The 18,159-nt window shown below is 41.0% G+C and overlaps 1 protein-coding gene across 2 annotated transcripts in view; it reads left to right on the forward strand.

The window, feature by feature from the left end:
- The first annotated feature begins 9,879 nt into the window (after positions 1-9,879).
- The window catches only part of TBC1D15 (TBC1 domain family member 15), a 35,266-nt gene continuing 26,986 nt past the window's right edge, over positions 9,880-18,159 (forward strand). For both annotated transcript variants that reach the window (XM_021528975.2, XM_021528976.2), the window contains exon 1: positions 9,880-9,975. In XM_021528975.2, the coding sequence (XP_021384650.2) occupies positions 9,949-9,975 (27 nt within the window). In that variant the 5' untranslated portion in view covers positions 9,880-9,948. The remainder of the gene's footprint in view (positions 9,976-18,159) is intronic.

An 18,159-nucleotide genomic window follows, 5' to 3' on the forward strand; every position in this document is an offset into this window, starting at 1 on the left:
ATTCAGACAAGGATGCACAAATTCAGATGTTATATTTGGAGATGACTAGCTGCAAAGACTGGGAGAGATGGCTTCATCTGGTTAGCAGTTATCTTGCACATGGTTCCAAAATTGAGGTATCCAATGGCAGATTAACTGTATGGATTAGTCTCTTGAAGCAGTCAAGTAATTGAGTGTTACCTTGATTATATTACTTTCTCTTTTTCAGTGTTCACACATTTTGTGGACAGGGGTTTTTGCATTCTACTACATAGAAAACTTCCTCCAGTTCTTAAAGAACTTAGTGATTAAATTTCTACTTTAGTTTCCAAACCAGATGAATAAAGTTTGCAAAAAGGTATGAAGTTATGGAAAGTGCTTAGATCTCAAATGGAATTCTCCAAAAATGTTGGATGCTGTCAAAAAAAAAAGTTTAAACGCAGGTCAGAAATCTCCATAAGCTGAAAGTAGTTAAGTGATACATATAGTAGAGTATGGGAACAAGAGCTGGAGCCAGCCACATCTGCTTTTAGTGGAATGAAAAGGAGAAGTAGGGGAAAAAAAAAAAAAAAAGGAATGCCGGAAAAACTGAGGTTACTTATTGTTGGTAGGCTGCTGAGTAAGATGCCAAGTTAACCATTTTTTTGAGTTGTTAGAGAGCCTCAGTAATAGCAACATCTTATTCAGGACTTCTAATATCACTTCTTGGGTTCTGTGAAATACTGTTTTTGCTTCATTAAAGAGAATGCAACTAACTTTGAGCAGGCTTTCAGGCACAATACTAACCTGCTTAAAAGTTTTAATTAGAATATGGTAATTTATGAACTATATATATTTCACTGACTTTGCTAATCTTAGTCTGCATCACATTCTAGGATTTTTTTCTTGAGAAGTTGGGAAGTACATCATGCTACTAGGATAACTTTTACTACACTTGTGTCAGGGAGTTGCAGATAATGACCAGCAGAATTGAGCAGAATAAGAAGATGATTTTGTGAGTTGAAGAGAATATGGACTGTTTATTGTCTTGAGATCTTGTCTCACTTGAAAAGTGAGAGTCCGTGAAAAATTCAACATTATGACAAACTATTATTCTGCCCAAGATAACAGACAGTAGTTTGGCTCATATAAATTTTTACTGTAATATGATTAAAATGATAAATCTCTCTACTTCTAAAATGAAAACTTATTTCAAGCTGATCTCTCTAGTCTTATTTTAAGACTTAGGTTTGCTTAACTTGGCCAAAGCCTTAAATTGATTGCCATGTTGTAGAGCCATAAACTAAACTTTGATTGTTGGGAGGAGCAGCATATTTGTTCATATTCTACTGGCCAGTTTTGATTTTAGATTATTTATTCAATACCAAAACCAACTATTTTTTCAGTCTATTTCCACTGCTTTTTGCACTCAGGCAAATAAACATACATTTGATGTAGCTGCAGGGTCACTGTTAAAAGAGGGCTCCTCTTTTCCTGCTTCTTGTCTGCATTAATCCTTGGTGCTAAATTACTCCTACAGGAAACTGGGTGCTGTGCAAGAAAGGAAGTGCACGTTCTCTCCTTGCTTCTCTAGCTCCTCTAGACAGTGATAGGCACAACAGCAGTAATACCCAGTTTGTCTCAGTTTGATAACCTTTTTTTTCCTCAAGAGCAGCTTTTCTTACATCTTGGCAAATACGTTTTTTTCGGTGTCCCTTCAAGGAGTTTTAATTCTTTATTGTAGGTTACCCCAAAGATGTTTAATTTGAAAGCATGACAAGGAAGGATAATGAATAGCAATTTTACAGCAGTCGTCCCTACAATTGGCCATATCCCATCTCCAAAACAGTGAAGAGACAGTATTGAAAATTTAATGGTGAGTCCTTGCTAGCTCCTGATTCTTGGATATTGGAGGTGGCTTATAAGAAATCTCAGCTGAAAGTATTCGAGAGAACAAAGACTACTTCCTCATCAGATGCAAATGGTTGATATCCTGTGACAGATCCAAACTCATGTTTTTTTGAATTGTTGAAACTGTTAAATTGCAGGCCCTTCTTCAAGTTAACCATCACTTCAAAAAGTTAAGAAATTTGGGACTTGCAGTGGAAGAGAACAAGTAGTTTCTTTTTCAGAAAAGGAGAGTTAAAACTGCCTAATCAGGCTCTCTTTAGTAAAAAGAGAAGAGAAAAACCACGTGATACTTAAATATTTAAGTGCTGGCTATTTGATCATGCAGGCATTATAATGATTGTCTTACTGGATTTTCTCATCAGATAAGTTCATTAAGCTTATCAGTCTTACTCAAACAGAAAACACTAGCAGGGCAAATCCAATGCTGAAAAGGATGCAGCATTTTTAAAGTAGAGTAACTTAACATTGTCAAATATTGTAGGAATAATCTATTTGGCATTTGTGGATAAAAGAAATTTTGTAAAAATATACAAAAAAATACCTTGTACAGACTTCACGAATGTTAACTTTCCTAGTGCATTTCTGCAGCTGGAGTTCTTAAATACATCTTGATATATTTTATATACCAGTGCATTTACAGGAAAATAGTCCTGTGATAAATTAATGCCAAATGGTCAATCAACTATAAAAACAAGGATTCTGTTGTCATGACTGCTGGTTTATCAATGCCTAATATTAAAAGTGAAAATGCATGGAAATTGACCAGTAGGGGAGAAAAAGTGTACTGAAAATCAATACAGAAAGAAAATATTGTCACTTCTTAGAGTGTTACAGAATTTGAAAGTTAGTGACAGTCTATAATAGAGTTCCCTGAAAGTTATTGGAAACTGGGGGCAGTGACTGAGACCACAGGGTTTTTATGTTACAAATACAGTACTTCGGAACCCACCTGAGCATGATGTGTCAAAAGATGGCTTTAATGTGTCAAACCAGGCTCACTGAGGTTGTGGTAAATTATGCTAGCATATCCCCAGTAAAATAAGGCTTTGATTCTCAACACTGGCCTTTGGCATCTCGGAACAGAGGAAGGAGCAATTGCTGCTGAACCACATTGATGTTTAACAGTAGCCTCAGGTATGTTGCCTGTATGCAGCAAAACAAAGTCAAGCACAGAACCAAGGCTAGGGTGACAATTTTTCACTATGTGTCTATAAGATACTGCTGTCCTGTTTCCATCATGACTGCTTGTTCATGCTTCCCTAGTGAAAACTGCTGGCTGGCTGATGCTCTGAATTTGAACTGGGTGGACATTGAGTGAGAACAGCAAGCAACAGGAAAAACATAGCAAGATGACAGCAATTTGCATGTTTCTGATTTGGCTGTTTGTAGCCCTTTCACTTGCAGTTCTAAGAAGTCAGCAACTCTATCTACTATCTTCTCGTCACAGAATCACTGAATGGGTCAGCTTGGAAGGGACCACGGTGGGTCATCTGGTCCAGCCTCCCTCCTCAAACAAGGTCATCCTAGAATACATTACATGGAATTGTCCAGGCAGTTCTTTAGTATCTCCAGTAAGAGAGACTCCAAAACCTCTCTTAAAAAGGGTGTATTTTCTAGTAGGTGAGATTTTTTGTTGTTGTTCAAGAAACTAAAATCCAGAGCTTTTTAGAGTAAATGTAGTTCCTTCACAGATCTAGTCTTTCCAAAATCTGTCAGCATTTCACTAAAGGGACTGTATTAAGTGGTGAAGAGCAAGTGTACTAGCTGTAGTTATACCCTGCAATCAGAGTCCTAGGGTGAATATTTCAAATGGCAAGAGGCAGCAAAATATCTGAAATACCTCTGAAGTCCATCTACTCTCCCACTGTTTTGTGACATAGAGTAATTTCGAAACAATCCTCAGCTGCAGGCTCTGACCATCCTGAAGTTGGATTGAGACTTAAAATTTCTCCAATCAATTGTGTGCAATGAATCCTTTCAGTATGTGAATATTGCAGCGCTTAGCACTATGTGCACCTTTTCTTTTCAGAGACTTGGGGATTTCAGCCTGTATGGGAAATGAAGTGATCTCTGAAGATGATTATGTGGCAAATTATGATCAAGAAGTAAACATTGACTGCCCTCACACTAAAACAATTGCTCTGTTACTTTTCTGCTCTTTCCAGGAAATGTTTGTTGTTATTATGATGTATATGTCAAAGTGATAGGGTTGCAACTGTTTGTCTTCTGTGCTGCATTCCTAGTGTTGGCAATACTGGTGTGCCAATCGGCAAACAACAGATCAGTTTCTGTTTAGTCATCACTGTCGGATAGCTTCCAGCTGCCCTCTGTGGAGGCTGATGCAATCATGAATTTCTCCTTGCATAACAAATGCAGAGCATTCATGTATCTACTCTGCTTCTTTTGTATTTAAAAACCCCACAATTTTATGCCCCACTGAGAGAAAAAAGCTATTGTAAAGTGATGGTCAGTTACTTTTTTCTTGTGTGACAACTCCTGGGTGTTTTGGGTTGATTCATATTATGGAATTGTATTGATACACAGATAAAAAAAAGTCAAGCTCACAAACATGAACTTAGTGCTGTGCTTAAGGATATACAAAATATGGCACTGCAAATACTTCAAGAAATCTCATCATCCAGCATACATGCCTTCATGTCTTGTTACATCTCCATGCTTTCACACTGCAAATACAAATAAGTGCTGCTGGGATTATGGCATTTCCTTCCTTTTAGTTTTGGCCTGTGTATACTTAGTTTGTCCTCATTCTTGTCTAACCTTGTGGCAGAAGGCAGCTAAGCAAGGAACAATAGCTACATACACTACTTGTGCAGTTAGTGGGGGGTTTATGTTTTCTTTGAGGAACAGGTTAGAAAGGCTATCCTGTCTTCATCTCTCAGTTTCTGTTTTGAGGTAGAAACAATTGGTAAGTAGAGAAGATCCTAAGTGGTCCCAGAGGCTACATTTTCTGGCAAATAAATTAGGCCAGGGTGCACAAGGAGCTCTGGCTTTGAAAGCAGATGGCATAATGCAGCTTTAATCCAGGTGCTTTACTCCTCTTCTGCCCTTAAAATCACATTTATATGCTGCCTGCTTGCAGTGGCTGTGCTGACCCCAACCCCATCTCTACGTATTCATCTGAGAAACTGTAAATGGTATGGTCCGTAATTACATAAAAGAGCAAACTAATAATAAAATGCAAAGGCTGATCTGTACTCCAGGCATTCTTGGTTGACCTGTATGAATGTAGGCAGGGACTGATCTCCGTCCTGCTTTCCTAATGGTGGAATAGAATGGGAGGAATTTTTAAAAATCTTTTTCTCTTGCATGGGGAAAATAAGAGCATTTCACAGATAAATCCTTGGATATTTCCTTTTTTGTCTACAGTACAATTAATGCTGAGGACTGGTACCTCTTAAAGTATGAGGAACTTGAAAAGCCTAGTCTGCAGTTACCTCCTGGGTGACTTGCTGCACTGAGTCCAGGACAGCACCACATTTACTATCTCTTTGTGGTCTGTGACAAACTGGAGTAGCCTAGAAAAATTGTGGGTTGCATCTGCCATGCAAGGCTTGGAATACATCCATTTCCTCTGAGAAGAAATAAAGATCAAAGGGAAAGGTATTTTTGGTACTGTTTTTCTTTGTTCCTCTGCTGTGGGGTTGTTTGTACAAATTAAGCCTGTGATGGAAGGACTTGACAGAATCTGCACTTGTCTTGTATTGGCCAGGTTTTCATGTGGTTGAGCATGTGGGCAGATGACACTTCTGTATACATGAAAGTATCTTGGAACTCTGCTGAAATAGCTGTGTGAACAACAATAGCAGCTGCTGCAGCTTTGGCACAGCAGTAATAGCTATGCTTGCAGCTGTGACTGCAATAGAAGCCACGGGAAAGCCAGGAACACTCTGGCTGTACGCTCAGTAGTGCTGGCTGGTGTGCTGTGACTACCTTTTATGTGACAGAAGTGTTAGAGCAGATGGTTAATTAAAATCCAACAAAGAGTGAGCCCTCAGGCTAAAGATATCCTCCTTAGATGCCCATTCCTGTAGCGTGTGAAATGTTGGACTTCAGCATAGAGCTACAGACTGTTCCATTGTTTTCTTAATAGGCTTATGGAGAAGGGAGAGGGACCTGCCAGCATCATGTCGGCCTGTGGAACTTGCTGTTGTGTATCATTCAGGTTTGTAAAGTGCAATAAGGTAATGCATCAATAATGTAGGTAGGGAGTAGTTTTGCACTAAGGTATCTGAGTGTCAAAAACTGTGCACAAGTCAGTCACGAGCCAGAAAATAAAGCCATCCTGGGCTCCATCAGGAAGAGCACTGCCAGCAAGCTGAGGGGTGATGATAGTTCTTCAACCCTCCAGAGAGAGTCCTGGAATGCTGGGTCTAGTGCTGGATGCCCTGGCAAAATGGAGACACTGACATCCTGGAGTGAGACCTATGAAGGGCAATCAAAGGCAATTAGGAGAATGGGCCATCTGTCATATGAAGAGACGCTGACAGATGTCAGACTGTTCAGTCTCTAGAAGGCTCAGAGGATCTTTTCAGTGTCTAAAAATAGATTATGAGAGGGAGTAAAGAAGGCAGAGCTGGTCTCTTTAGTGGTATTCAATGACAAAATGGACCCAAAGTGAAATACAAGAAATTCAATTTAAGCATAAGAAAAAGCTTTGGCATTCCAAAAGCAACCAAACACTGATGAAACAACTTGACTGAGGAGGTTGTGATATGTATATTCTTGAAGATTCTCAAACCTCAAACTTTATAAAGCCCTGAGTAATCATTTGTGATCTGCTCTGGGCAGGAGGGTTGGATTAGATGATCTCTAAAAATTCCTGCCAGTTTCAACCTTTCAGCAGTCCTTTGATAGAGCAACCTGGTAACAAAGAGTAATTTTGCTCCTCATCTTTAGTAACAATGTACACATTGTTATGCAATGATAATTTGCTAAACAACAAGGGAGAAGGCCCAAGATTGGGTAAGTAGCTATAAGATGGACATGTACATCTCATGGAGTAAATTGGTCTGTGGGACTGAGAGTTCTCTGAAACATACTGGCCTTGACACCAAGGTAAGTGGTGACTGGCATGCTGAGAGCAGCACAAATGGGATTTAACTTTTAATTTTTTATTTAGTTGACAGCTCCATGAAGGTCAGCTTGAGGAAAAAGCCTTTCATACAACTTGTGTGCAAATTTTACAAATAATAGGCAAAGTCTAGCATTGAGCTGACTGGGTAGAAGCAGGTCCTTTGGCAGTGAGTGAGAGTGGGCGGTAATTGTCCTAAAAATGAATAATGGCATTTTATCTTGGGCCCTGTAGAAGGGTGAGAGTGGGTAGATGAGCAGGAGGAATTCAGATGAGAGGGTTAAAATAATATGGACTGGATGATTGACACAAACATTCTGCAGAAGTCTGGACATATCAAAATGGTATTGGTCACTGTCAGCAAACAGAATGTTACAAGAAAAAATAATTAGCTGTGTGGATAGATGGGGAAAGTTATGATTTAGTGCTGTTGTACTAGAAAATGTCAGCAAGGGAGTTAGGTAAAGCATGAAAAAGTCCAGAATATTCTCTAAGGCTAAGGCATCAACCAAGCTGTGGGCCCTGGAGACATATGGCTATTGATATTGAAGAGAGAGAGATGACTGTCAAGAGAATTTGGAGGAAAGTAAAACTATTTTACTGTTAGCTGCCTACAATGATAAGAGATTTTAATTTGGATCACAATTAATTGCTATGGTAGAAATATGGTGATGAGTCATGTGATAAATATGTATTTATTGACACAATTTCCTACAAAGAAACAGGCTTTGATTCAATATGCTAATGAACAAGTCCAAGAGACAGGAGAACTAGAAGCTGGCAGTCATGCTAGTAAAGAGAACAGATCTCAAGGAGTCATTGCAGATTGTGGCTTGGCTAACAAAGTGGAAATGTGAATCTCAATTTTGAGCTTCTCCTAGGAAAGAAACCTTGACAAAGCAGTTTCATTGAAGAGCCAGAGTAGGGGATGCAATGGAACTAATCAAAGAAGTCCCTAGTGTTCATTGCAAATTATAGGGAGGTTAGAGATGAAAAGGAAGTGCAGAGGAAATAGGATTACAGATGGGTGTGAAACTCAGGTATGGTTACATTGCAAGGAGTAAGAAACAAAGGAAAAGGGTAGGAAAAGGAAAGGATCAAAATGAACACATGGGAGACCAAATGAGATGAAACTGATGTGGAAGATGGCTAAAACAATTGCACTCCTCAAAACAATTAATTTATGGTGATGCATTTTTAATGTGTAGCCTTCTCCCTTGTATTTACTGTGACACTAAATAATAAGGACACCATGTCCTTATTAAATTTAAATAAAAGGACCACCAAAGTTAAGGTGTCCATTTTTTGCTACACTGATACAGCTTTCCAGACCTAGGTATTACTACAAGGACTTGTCATCTGACTGTGTTTTTATTTAATTTTCTCATCTTTATGCATGCTTATATACAAAAAGTCACAACAGGCTTTTCCAACTTTGAAGCAGGTCAGTATTTGTCTTGAAAATTGCAAATCTGGTTTTCTGAGGTAAGTATGGTATGGGTATTAATGTAACTAAATGAGTTTTTAATTCAAAAAGTCACAAGGGAATTATAATGCCACTTTATGACAGAAATAAAAACCCCCAACTAACCCGTCCCAAAACCCAATAAATTACCTTTGCTCCTTCAGAGAAACAAATCACTTCCCTGCAGGCATCTCATTTGTCTGTTTCAAATAAACAGTGTTTGGGGATGTACTGTTTGCTCAAAATATCTGATGGTATTGTTGGAATATAACCAATGTCTTAAAAAACATCTTTATTATATTTCAGACGTTATGTGAGAGACAATTTTTTAAAAGTAATACTACACATAATATACTGTTTCAGATAAATAAGACCAATCAAAATCCATTGAGTTTTGCAGAATTGTTTTGGGCTTTATAAATCTGTACACGTATGAAAGCCGAATATTTGCTAAAATAGATGAGATTGTAATTAAGATTTTCCTTTGTACCTTGATGTGTTGAATGCATTATGTGCTAGAAACTACCATCTTGAAAGTACTGTATTTTTCACTAACATTAAAAATCTGGTGTATGAGTATTAGGGCAGCTTAGTAGTGCCTGTGGGTACTGTGATATTAACATTGAGATCTCATAGCACTTTCCAGTACCTAAAGGGGGTCTGAAAGTTAGCTGGAGAGAGACTTTTTGCAAGGGGATGACAAGGGGGAATGGCTTCCAACAGGCAGAGAGTAGGTTTAGATATTAGAGAGAAATTCTTTCCTGTGTGGGTGGTGAGGCACTGGGACGGGTTCCAAAGACGAGTTCTGGATGTCCGTCCCTGGCAGTGTTCGAGGCCAGGTTGGATGGGGCTTTGAGCAACCTGATTCAGTGGAAGGTGTCCCTGGCCATGGCAGCGTGGCTGGAGCTAGACGATCTTTAATGTCCCTTCCAACCCAAACTATTCTGTTATTCTATGACAACAGCGGAAAGAGAAAGAAAATAATTTGAGAGAGTATGATGTGTGTTTTATATCAACTATACAACATTGCTCAAGTTACAACTGCAATCTCAGGGAGCTCTGACGAAGAACAATCTCCTTTCCTCCTCGCCGCCGTACTCGCACGCTGTGGAGGGGTCGCCGCGGGGCCCGCGGCTGGGCACTGCAGCCACACTGGCCAGCCTCCCAGAGGGAGCGTGTGTGCTGGGATTCAACATGAGCGCCGGGCCGCGGCCACCGCTTCTGGAACGGGACAGCGCAGCCAGCCCCCTCCCGGGGCCGGGCCGCAGTTGGGAACGGGACAGCTCAGCCAGCCCTCGCTCCCGGTGCCGGGCCGCGGTTCGGCTCAGCCAGCCCTCGCTCCCGGTGCCGGGCCGCGGTTCGGCTCAGCCAGCCCTCGCTCCCCATTCACGGTCTTTCCGCCCCGGGCTCCGCCTGGCCCCGCGCAGTGCGCATGCGCGGCACGCAGCTGTGGCGCCGTTGTTGTGGCGCGGCGGGGAAGCACGTGAGGAGTGCTACGTCACCATAAACACTCGTGGGCAACATGGCGGCGGCGCCGCCGAGCGGCAAGGTAATGGGGGCGGGCGGCGGCGGCGCCGGCCTCTCCCGCCTCTCCCCCCGCGGGACGCGCCGTGTCGGGCGCTGGGTCACGCTAGCTGGCGGGAGTCGCGGGGAAGGGGGGTCGGGCCGCTGAATGGCGTGAGGGTGCCTTTTCTCCCGCCGTGCGGGTGTCGCCTGACGGGGCCGCCTCTCCGGGAACGTGCCGTCCTGGCCTCGGGCAGGCCGGGCCGGGCGCCGGCAGCGGCCGCGGGCCCTGAGCGCCGGAGGCCGAGGCGGCCGGCGGGCGGAACTGGGGCCCTTGCTGCACCTGGCGGCCGGGCAGCGCCCGGGCAGCTCGGCTCCGGCCCCGGGCGGCAGGAGCCCGCTCCGCCGCGGCCGGCAGCTCTGCGGCCGCGCTGGCTCTCGGCCCGAGGCAGAGGAACGCGGCTTGTCCCGTCTGCGTGGCCCGGAGGTGCTCATGGACGGTAGTGGCCTTTCCCCCGGCCTGCGCGCTGGTAGTGTGTGGGAACCTGCCCCCGGCGTGGGTACAAAGCCTTGTCAGTCCTATAATTTGGTAATTAAAAATTCTTTGTATGTCGTGGATCCTTGCCGAGCGTTCCGGAACGAAGCATTATTGCTTGGCAGGGACTGAGCTCGCAGGAGGGGGAGGTACAAGCAACACCCACTTTTCCCTCCGCCCCCGTCAACAGATGCGAATTGCGTCCGTATTGTTTTTTTGTAGAAATAGTTTTATTTCATGATTCTGTCTTCTGAAAGTGTTGCTTTGCAATGCAGTGTTCTCAAGCATGTGGACCCTTTATTTAGGATTTAAAATCTCGGTGTGGTGTCCGATTGTATGTAGTAGCCATGGTGAGTGAGTGTGTGATAGTCTGCAGTTTCACTTTTCCAGCACGGCGCAGAAGATGATCGTTTCAGTTCACGCTGGTCTCGGCATTTGAGAACACACGTCATTAGCCACGTCTGCGCTTCTCCGAGGGTGCTGAGGGCTGCCCTTAGCTATAGCACGAAAATCCTGTAGAGTTCTTTGTGCCACTTTACCAGATCCGTTTCAACCAGAATTGTTGGAGCAGGGAATTTCTGCAGCTGGAGCTTTTGCAACTTTATTTTTATGTTCTTTACTGCTGTTGAGTGTGTATATAAAAAGATAACCATACTGTCCTCCCAGCTGTTTCTACCTATGCACATCCAATTTTTATGTATACAGACAAGTTCCTTGTCTGGTTTTATCCATTTTAATATCAACACAGAAGTTTATTGGATGAACGGCAATATTTTAATTTTTTAGATAAATATTTTAATATTTTAATTTTTCAGGTTGTTTTTACTTTTCTACTTAGGCTTTTATCAGGATCTTCTTCAGAATGTCTCTTGTGAAAGCAGCTGTATTATGATGGTTTATATGAGATGTTAGAATGGTTGTGGATAGTTGTTTGTAAATTTGCTGTGTATTCTTTGTTCCTTTCCAAGAGCCCTGTTTGCCTAAGACTACATCTCTAAGACATTGCAAAACGGCTTTAGTTATGCCACATCCACAATACTAATGCAACTTCTAATTCAGTAACATTCTTTGCCATGTCTCTTTTAACACAGAGGAAAAATGACAGTTGTGTTTTCCCAAACTTCATGAAGTGGCTGGGCTGGTTTGACGTTTCACTGCTCTCAGGACCAGTTCCATCCTTCTCTGTATTTCCCCACCTGTGTGTTGCACTGTTGCTTTCTTGGATACTGTACTCATTTGATCTGCCAGGGATTAGATCTAGCAGGCTGAAATAATACATCCAGCTGTGCTTACTTTTATCTGGCTTAGTTTTCTGTTGGGAGCACATTGGACCACAAATTGTTCCTTTGAGTGGCAGCAAGATTTTGGAACGGCTTACAAACTTCAGGTGGAATAAATGCAGTGTAGGTTGGTACAGACCCAGTGTTCTCACTTCAGGCCTTTTGCACGTCAGTGTTTCTACAAGTTGTGGATGTCCCAGGTTAACTGCAGTGTTCCTTCTGGCTGTGCAATTTGTTGTAATGGGGTGTTTCAGATGGTAGCTTTCCAAAAGAACAATAGGTAGTTTGTGGGATGCTTTATTCTCATGTGGCAGATCTTATCACATGAAAGTAATGTATTTTAACGTATGTTCTGCTTTCTGCAAAATATTACACTAAGTGGTTCCCATGGAAAGCACATGGCAGTATATTAAGCAGCTGGGATAGCCTGCATTGTTTCAACTTTCACAAAGACTTGTTTTAGCAAACCATATAAGATTGTGGTTTCTATTATATTTTTACCCTGTTTGCCTTTCTCTTCTCTATTGCAGGTTTTTGGGGTTTTATTTGTTTGGGTTTTGTATTGTTTGTTTGTTTGTTTTTATTTCCAAGACATTATTTATATCAGTAGATTCAGAATCCAGCTATTTCATGTAGTCTCTGGTTTCTGCTCCATGGGATATGAATTAAAAATGTTGTTATCTCATCACTACTTTACTTGGACTTTTGTCCTGTTTTTTTTTTTTTTTTTTTTCCCTTGCTGGAACCTCTCATGAGGTTCTTATCAGTGTTTTTCTCTATATGGATGGTTAACTCGGTTCAGGAAAAGTTACTGCAGTTGAATTCTGGAGATGTGACTCATTCTTTATAAATTGCTATCTGCCCTAGAACAGTATGAGCTTCAGTTTTTGCCCTTTCTTAGAGTTGCTAGTTTTTTCTGGAAGTAACTTGGTAGTAAGGTCATTTATTTTTAGAGCTTTTGACTTCATGTAAATAGGTATATTTATATATTATAAACATATTATACTTTATGAAAACAAGTACATTTTCTCTCTTTTTATTACTTAAAAAATGGCAGTTTGCTTATTTTATTCAGAGACCCTACTCTGTATATAACAGAAAACTGTTAGAAAATGAGCTAAAAATTGTGTATGGGGAGAAGTACAAGCTTCAATTTCAGTCTGTCGGTATACAGGTGATTATTGCAGCTGATCTAAAGACAGTAATGATTCTTTTTTAATGTTCTTGGAGGTCAGAGTATCTTCAGCACATGGGCTGTTAGATCTTTCTCAAGTTACCAATTGACACATGGGCTGTCAGAAAAGTTATTTTTCACTTGCTTGTGCTCTTGCTCTTGGAGTTAAAGTTTCAGAGTGTTAACTGGCCAAGCATCTGAGCTTTATCTCTGAGCTCAGATGTCTGGCCATTTCAGCAACTAGAAGTGTTCAGGGAGCTATTACTAAATAGTGGTGTTGGGGAGGGGATTTGTGCTTGCAGTGGAAGATTGTTTTGTTTTTTAAAATATGGTATTAAAATTAGCTTTGCATCCTTCATGTATTTTGTTGGCATAGATACAGTGAATGATTTTAGGTGTTTATCTATTCTGTGGGATAACAGTGTCTTGTTCCACCTTCTACTAGTTAAATGTGAGTGCACAGAGGCTCCTGTATTATTACATTGTGCCATTTTATTAAGCATTTGATTGAAAATATTTGTTATATATTTTTCAGCTTTTATAATTTACTGTGAATACAATCATAATCCTTTTTGATTATACTGTACTTCGTGGGTTTTCTGTGTGAACAGACGACTGTCTCTCTTGAATTTACTTAAGGCTTTATTATGCTTGAATGTAAAGCAGTTCAGTGATAATTCTGAAATTTCTGTATTTTCTTTTTATTTTCTATTCATTAAGGATTTCTCTTTGCAGAAGTGCTTACAATAGGACCAGTGGGTTACTACCTGAAGCTCTTGCTGTCAGTACCCTGAACAGACTTGTATTTTCCCTGATGCCCTGCTATTTTTGCATGAGTAGCAGAAATACCCTGTAGATCAAGAAATCTTCAGAGCACGTGAGACAGAGCTTGAAATATGTACTGTGGTGCAGTAGGAGACTTATGTAGTTCCTGGTGTTGATAGCTTTCTCATATTTGTCACAACATGAACAACATTTGTTGGATTCTGTCTCTCTCCACCCCTCCCAGACCTAGAAATTGGGTGTTTTTAAGTCTGGCAGGTGTGAAATGTTACTTTCTTGGGAAAAAATGTTGAGCCACAAGCTCAGCAAATAAAAGGCATACAAGGTTCAACAAGGCCAAGTGTAAGGTCCGTGGGCCAATCCCAAGCACAAGTACAGGCTGGGTGTAGAATGGATTGAGATGAGTTCAGGGGAGAAAAACTAAAGGGTGTTCACAGGAGAAAAACTCAGTATGACTCAAGTGTCCACCTGCAGCTCAGAAAGCCAACTGTGTTTTGGACCACATCAAAAGCAGTGTGGTCAGCAGATCATGGGAGATGGTTTTCCCTCTCTCCTGTGCCCTCATAGGACACCATGTGGAGTATTGTGTCCATCTCTGGAGTCCCCACCACAAGCATAGATGCAATGTAGCAAAGAGGGTATGAAGATAGTCAGAGAGCTGGAGCACCTCTTCTGTGAAGGAAGGCTGAGAGAGTTGAGGTTTTTGGTCTGGAGAAGAGAAGGCTCCATAACACCCTGGAGTGCCTTCCAGTATGTAAAGGGGACTTACAAGAGAGCTGGAGAGGGATTTTTCCCAGAGGAATGTAGTGATAGGATGAGGGGCAATAGCCTTCAGCTGAAGGGGAAGCGTAGGTTTAGATTGGGTATCAGGAAGAAGTTCTTTGCTCTGAGTGTAATGAGAACACTGAAACAGATTGCCCAGAGAGGTTGTCTACTCCCGATCCCTGGAGGTGTTCAACATGAGGCTGTATAGGGCTGTGAGTAACCTGGTCTAGTGGAATGTTGCCTGCCCATTGCAGGGGGCTTGCAGCTAGATGATCATTAAGGTCCCAAACCATTCTGTGATTTGTGTTTTATTACAATTCATATGCCAGATATTGTAACATATCTTCTGTAGAGCAGAAGATCATGTTGATCAAGTTAATGTTGGCTTGATGCTTTGTGGAGCACTCAAATGTATTGGCACCTAGTCATTGGAAACAGACTTTTGATGCATAGGTACTTCAATGTGCCCAGTCACACTTTAGCAGTGGATGTGTGAGTAAGCTTTGGGCAAACATTACTTATTCCAAAGAGGAAGGTAGAAATTCAAGCAGCATAATGTAGACTTTTATTTTGAGTTATATTTCTTTTTACTTAATGCATAGTTATAAGCTAAGATGCTTTGTTTCGTGGATGCAAGGTCACTTATGCCAGCCATTGTCTGAATTAATTTTATTGGCCTGTAATTGTTTCCTCACTATGTTGCATTTTTTTGTTCTGTTTCCTTTCCATTAGAATCTGAAAATAAGGTGCTGCACAGCTGCTATATCTGTTGTTGATGTTTGTGGACGTAGCCATTTTCCCTCAATTTGAAGTTTGCAGAGCATTCAGACTTTTCTACTCAGTCACTTTATTATGAACATGTCTGTTTGCTGTTTCAGCTGTTGAATCCTACCTGATTCTCTAACATGGAGCAAAAAATGAAGTAACTGCTATTGAAAAGCTGTTAATATCAGTATTTACAGTGTGCCATAGTTTGTAACTTACTCCAGAGCAGTAATTGAGCTGATTGACTATGTAAGAGCTTCAAAGTGCGTCTGTTATGAGATGCTGGATGGCATCTTGGCAGAGCAGTGCTGGCCTCAGGCTGTGCTCTCTGGCAGAAAAGGGGAGTGAAGAAGACAGGGTGAGAGTATGAAGTGTCTGAAACATAGGACAAACTATCTGGGAGAGTTGAAGTGCTTCTCCTTTCTCTCAAGTATTCTGTGTTTGACAGGTTGTTGGTATGTGACAGTCCTAGGAACAGGAGATCAGTACGCAATCAGTGCACATGGTGACAGCTAATACTTAGGCTCAGCACAGGCAGGGTGGAAAATACATGGGTGAAGATGGCAGGACCATACTGTTCTGTGGTAGCCCCAGATCTTAGCTCTCCTTTTATTTGTTGTCTATACTTCATTGTCTTAGGGTGCAATGTTGTCATCTTTCACTAGCAGGTAGCACAGGGTTGTTAATTGCTATTGAATAGCAAGCATTAAATCACAAGGCTTTGCTTGTAGTCTGTCATATATTGTTGGTGTAGCATCCCAAAGGTCTTCTGCTCATACATGTCTTAAACAACAAAAATCCTACATACGTTGCCTGTTTGCTGCCCAGTGTAAGCAGAACAATAGAAATATGGAGATATGCAGTGTCCATGCTGTGTCCTTATGATATTAAGAATGGTGCAGTTTATTTCTCAGAAAATGTTATTGGGGCAATGGTGGGACTTCAGAAACCTATTTTTTGCTGGACACAGACTATAAATACTTGAAGAGTTTTCCAGAGCCTTAACTAGCATATGCCATGACATGTAAACTGAGCCTACATCCTACTGCTTCTGTCTGTTTTTTAATAGTAGGTGGGTATACAGCTATTGCTTTGTGCAGCTTTCCTGAATTTTCTGCTGTGGTTCCCTGTTTGTACAGACCCTCAGTCAGGATATGACTTGGAATAGCAGTTGTCTCTGTGTGGTACAGTGCTTTCAGTGACTGATCAGATGAATAGTGAATTTGCCTTCGACCTCTGTAGCACCCATGGAAAAAAAGAAACAGGTCAGAGTGGCTCACTAGCTTTTGGAAATGTAAATAAATGTTTAGCTTTTGGTGGGATTCTGAGACAGGCAATGGGTCTAGTTTTCATTCAATAGAACTGGACAAAAAATACACTGTAAATTGTGCTTGTATACTGCCAGCACGGACTACTTGATAAGCACTAAAGACTTACAAGCATGAGCTTCTGAGGTACATCTTATTTCAAACTTGAGACTTACGGATTATTAAAAAGTAATACTTAAAGCATACCTTTTTCCTACTGTCTCCATAATGTTCTTAGCGAAATAGTTGCCAGCTGAATGCTTTTACAGTCTTATGTTGCCTTAAGTAATGCTTATGACTTGAAGTATTCTAGGAACTTAAGGATACCATGGATAGATAAATCTGTTCTTCATAGAACTAGCTTTAAGCTAGTAAAATGTCTGAAAATCTTTCAGTAATTCAAATATATGGCCACAAGATATAATTAAAATTTATTTGAAATCAAGTTATTTTCAAAATTATTCAGCTTCTGTCACATTACATCTTCATTTGCTTTGGTTGTGTTGGTGTGTGCTTTCAATAAACACTCTTCTTTTTTCATTTGTGTTTTCGTTGTGGAGCCAGCAGAGTCTGACTTTCATGTAGGTAATAACATCTAAACCTGTGACATACGCATCTCTGTGGGCAGTTCAGTAGATGTTTGCAAACAGGTACAGAAGAAAACAGAACAATTGCTGTTTAAGTCTGTAGTGAGGCCTTGTCATTGCCTCGAGCATGTGAGCAACACAAAGGGTATTTCTTCCCCGAGGTTCTGTTTCAGGGACCAGTGGATAGACTGCAGAACACAGAATTCTTATTAGCTGGATGGTTGGAAGGGCTGTAATACTGGGGTGAGGGATACTTTTGGGATTTTATTAAAATCCTAGGGACATGTAGAATTATCTAGTGACCTGTGGTATGCACTTATTAACATCAACTTGTCTTTTTTTTATTATGGACTTACTGATTTTGTGTAGATTTAGGGGAAGAGTGATGGCTCTAATCATATGAAAACAAAACGTAAGATTGAGCTTGTCTCTGCATACTTCTCACCTTTGTAAAGGATCCCATGATGAATATGTAAAATAATGAATAGTACAAAACCAAGGTGAGCCAGTAGGGTGTTTTCCTGTCTTATAATACAAAAAGTGTAATGGACTAACTGAGCTGATAATATTCTTTAAAACTCTTGAATTCTTTCACACAGTGGGTAATGAAGCCTTCCTAATTCACTAAAGACTAAAGATTATCAAGATTTCAAAAAGGTTATGTTGCTTTCCTATGCCAAGGGGATTGACAGGTGATACAGAAGCAGATTTGGGTTGGGTTTGGAGGGGTTATAGTTACTTCAACAGCTAATGAGAGGTCATCAGTCTCATTATCTTGTCCTGGCTGTATCTAGTTCCTTCTACTCTCTCCATATGTAGGATCTCAGTACGTAGATGTCGCATGCAAACCTTACAGAAGTCCTTGGTATTTTCCTGATGCTTCGGGTCATCCTCCAACATTTATGCCTTTTTGCATGTTCTGCAGTAACCTACTGCTTAGGCAAGAGGCAATGTGTGAAGCCATTACTTAGTTTTGAAATCTGTTTTCTTGAATGTTTAAGAGGTCGAAGTGTGCTGACTCATCAGGCGTTTCC

Source organism: Lonchura striata, chromosome 5 (assembly GCF_046129695.1).
Source record: "Lonchura striata isolate bLonStr1 chromosome 5, bLonStr1.mat, whole genome shotgun sequence".
Lineage (NCBI taxonomy): Eukaryota > Metazoa > Chordata > Aves > Passeriformes > Estrildidae > Lonchura > Lonchura striata.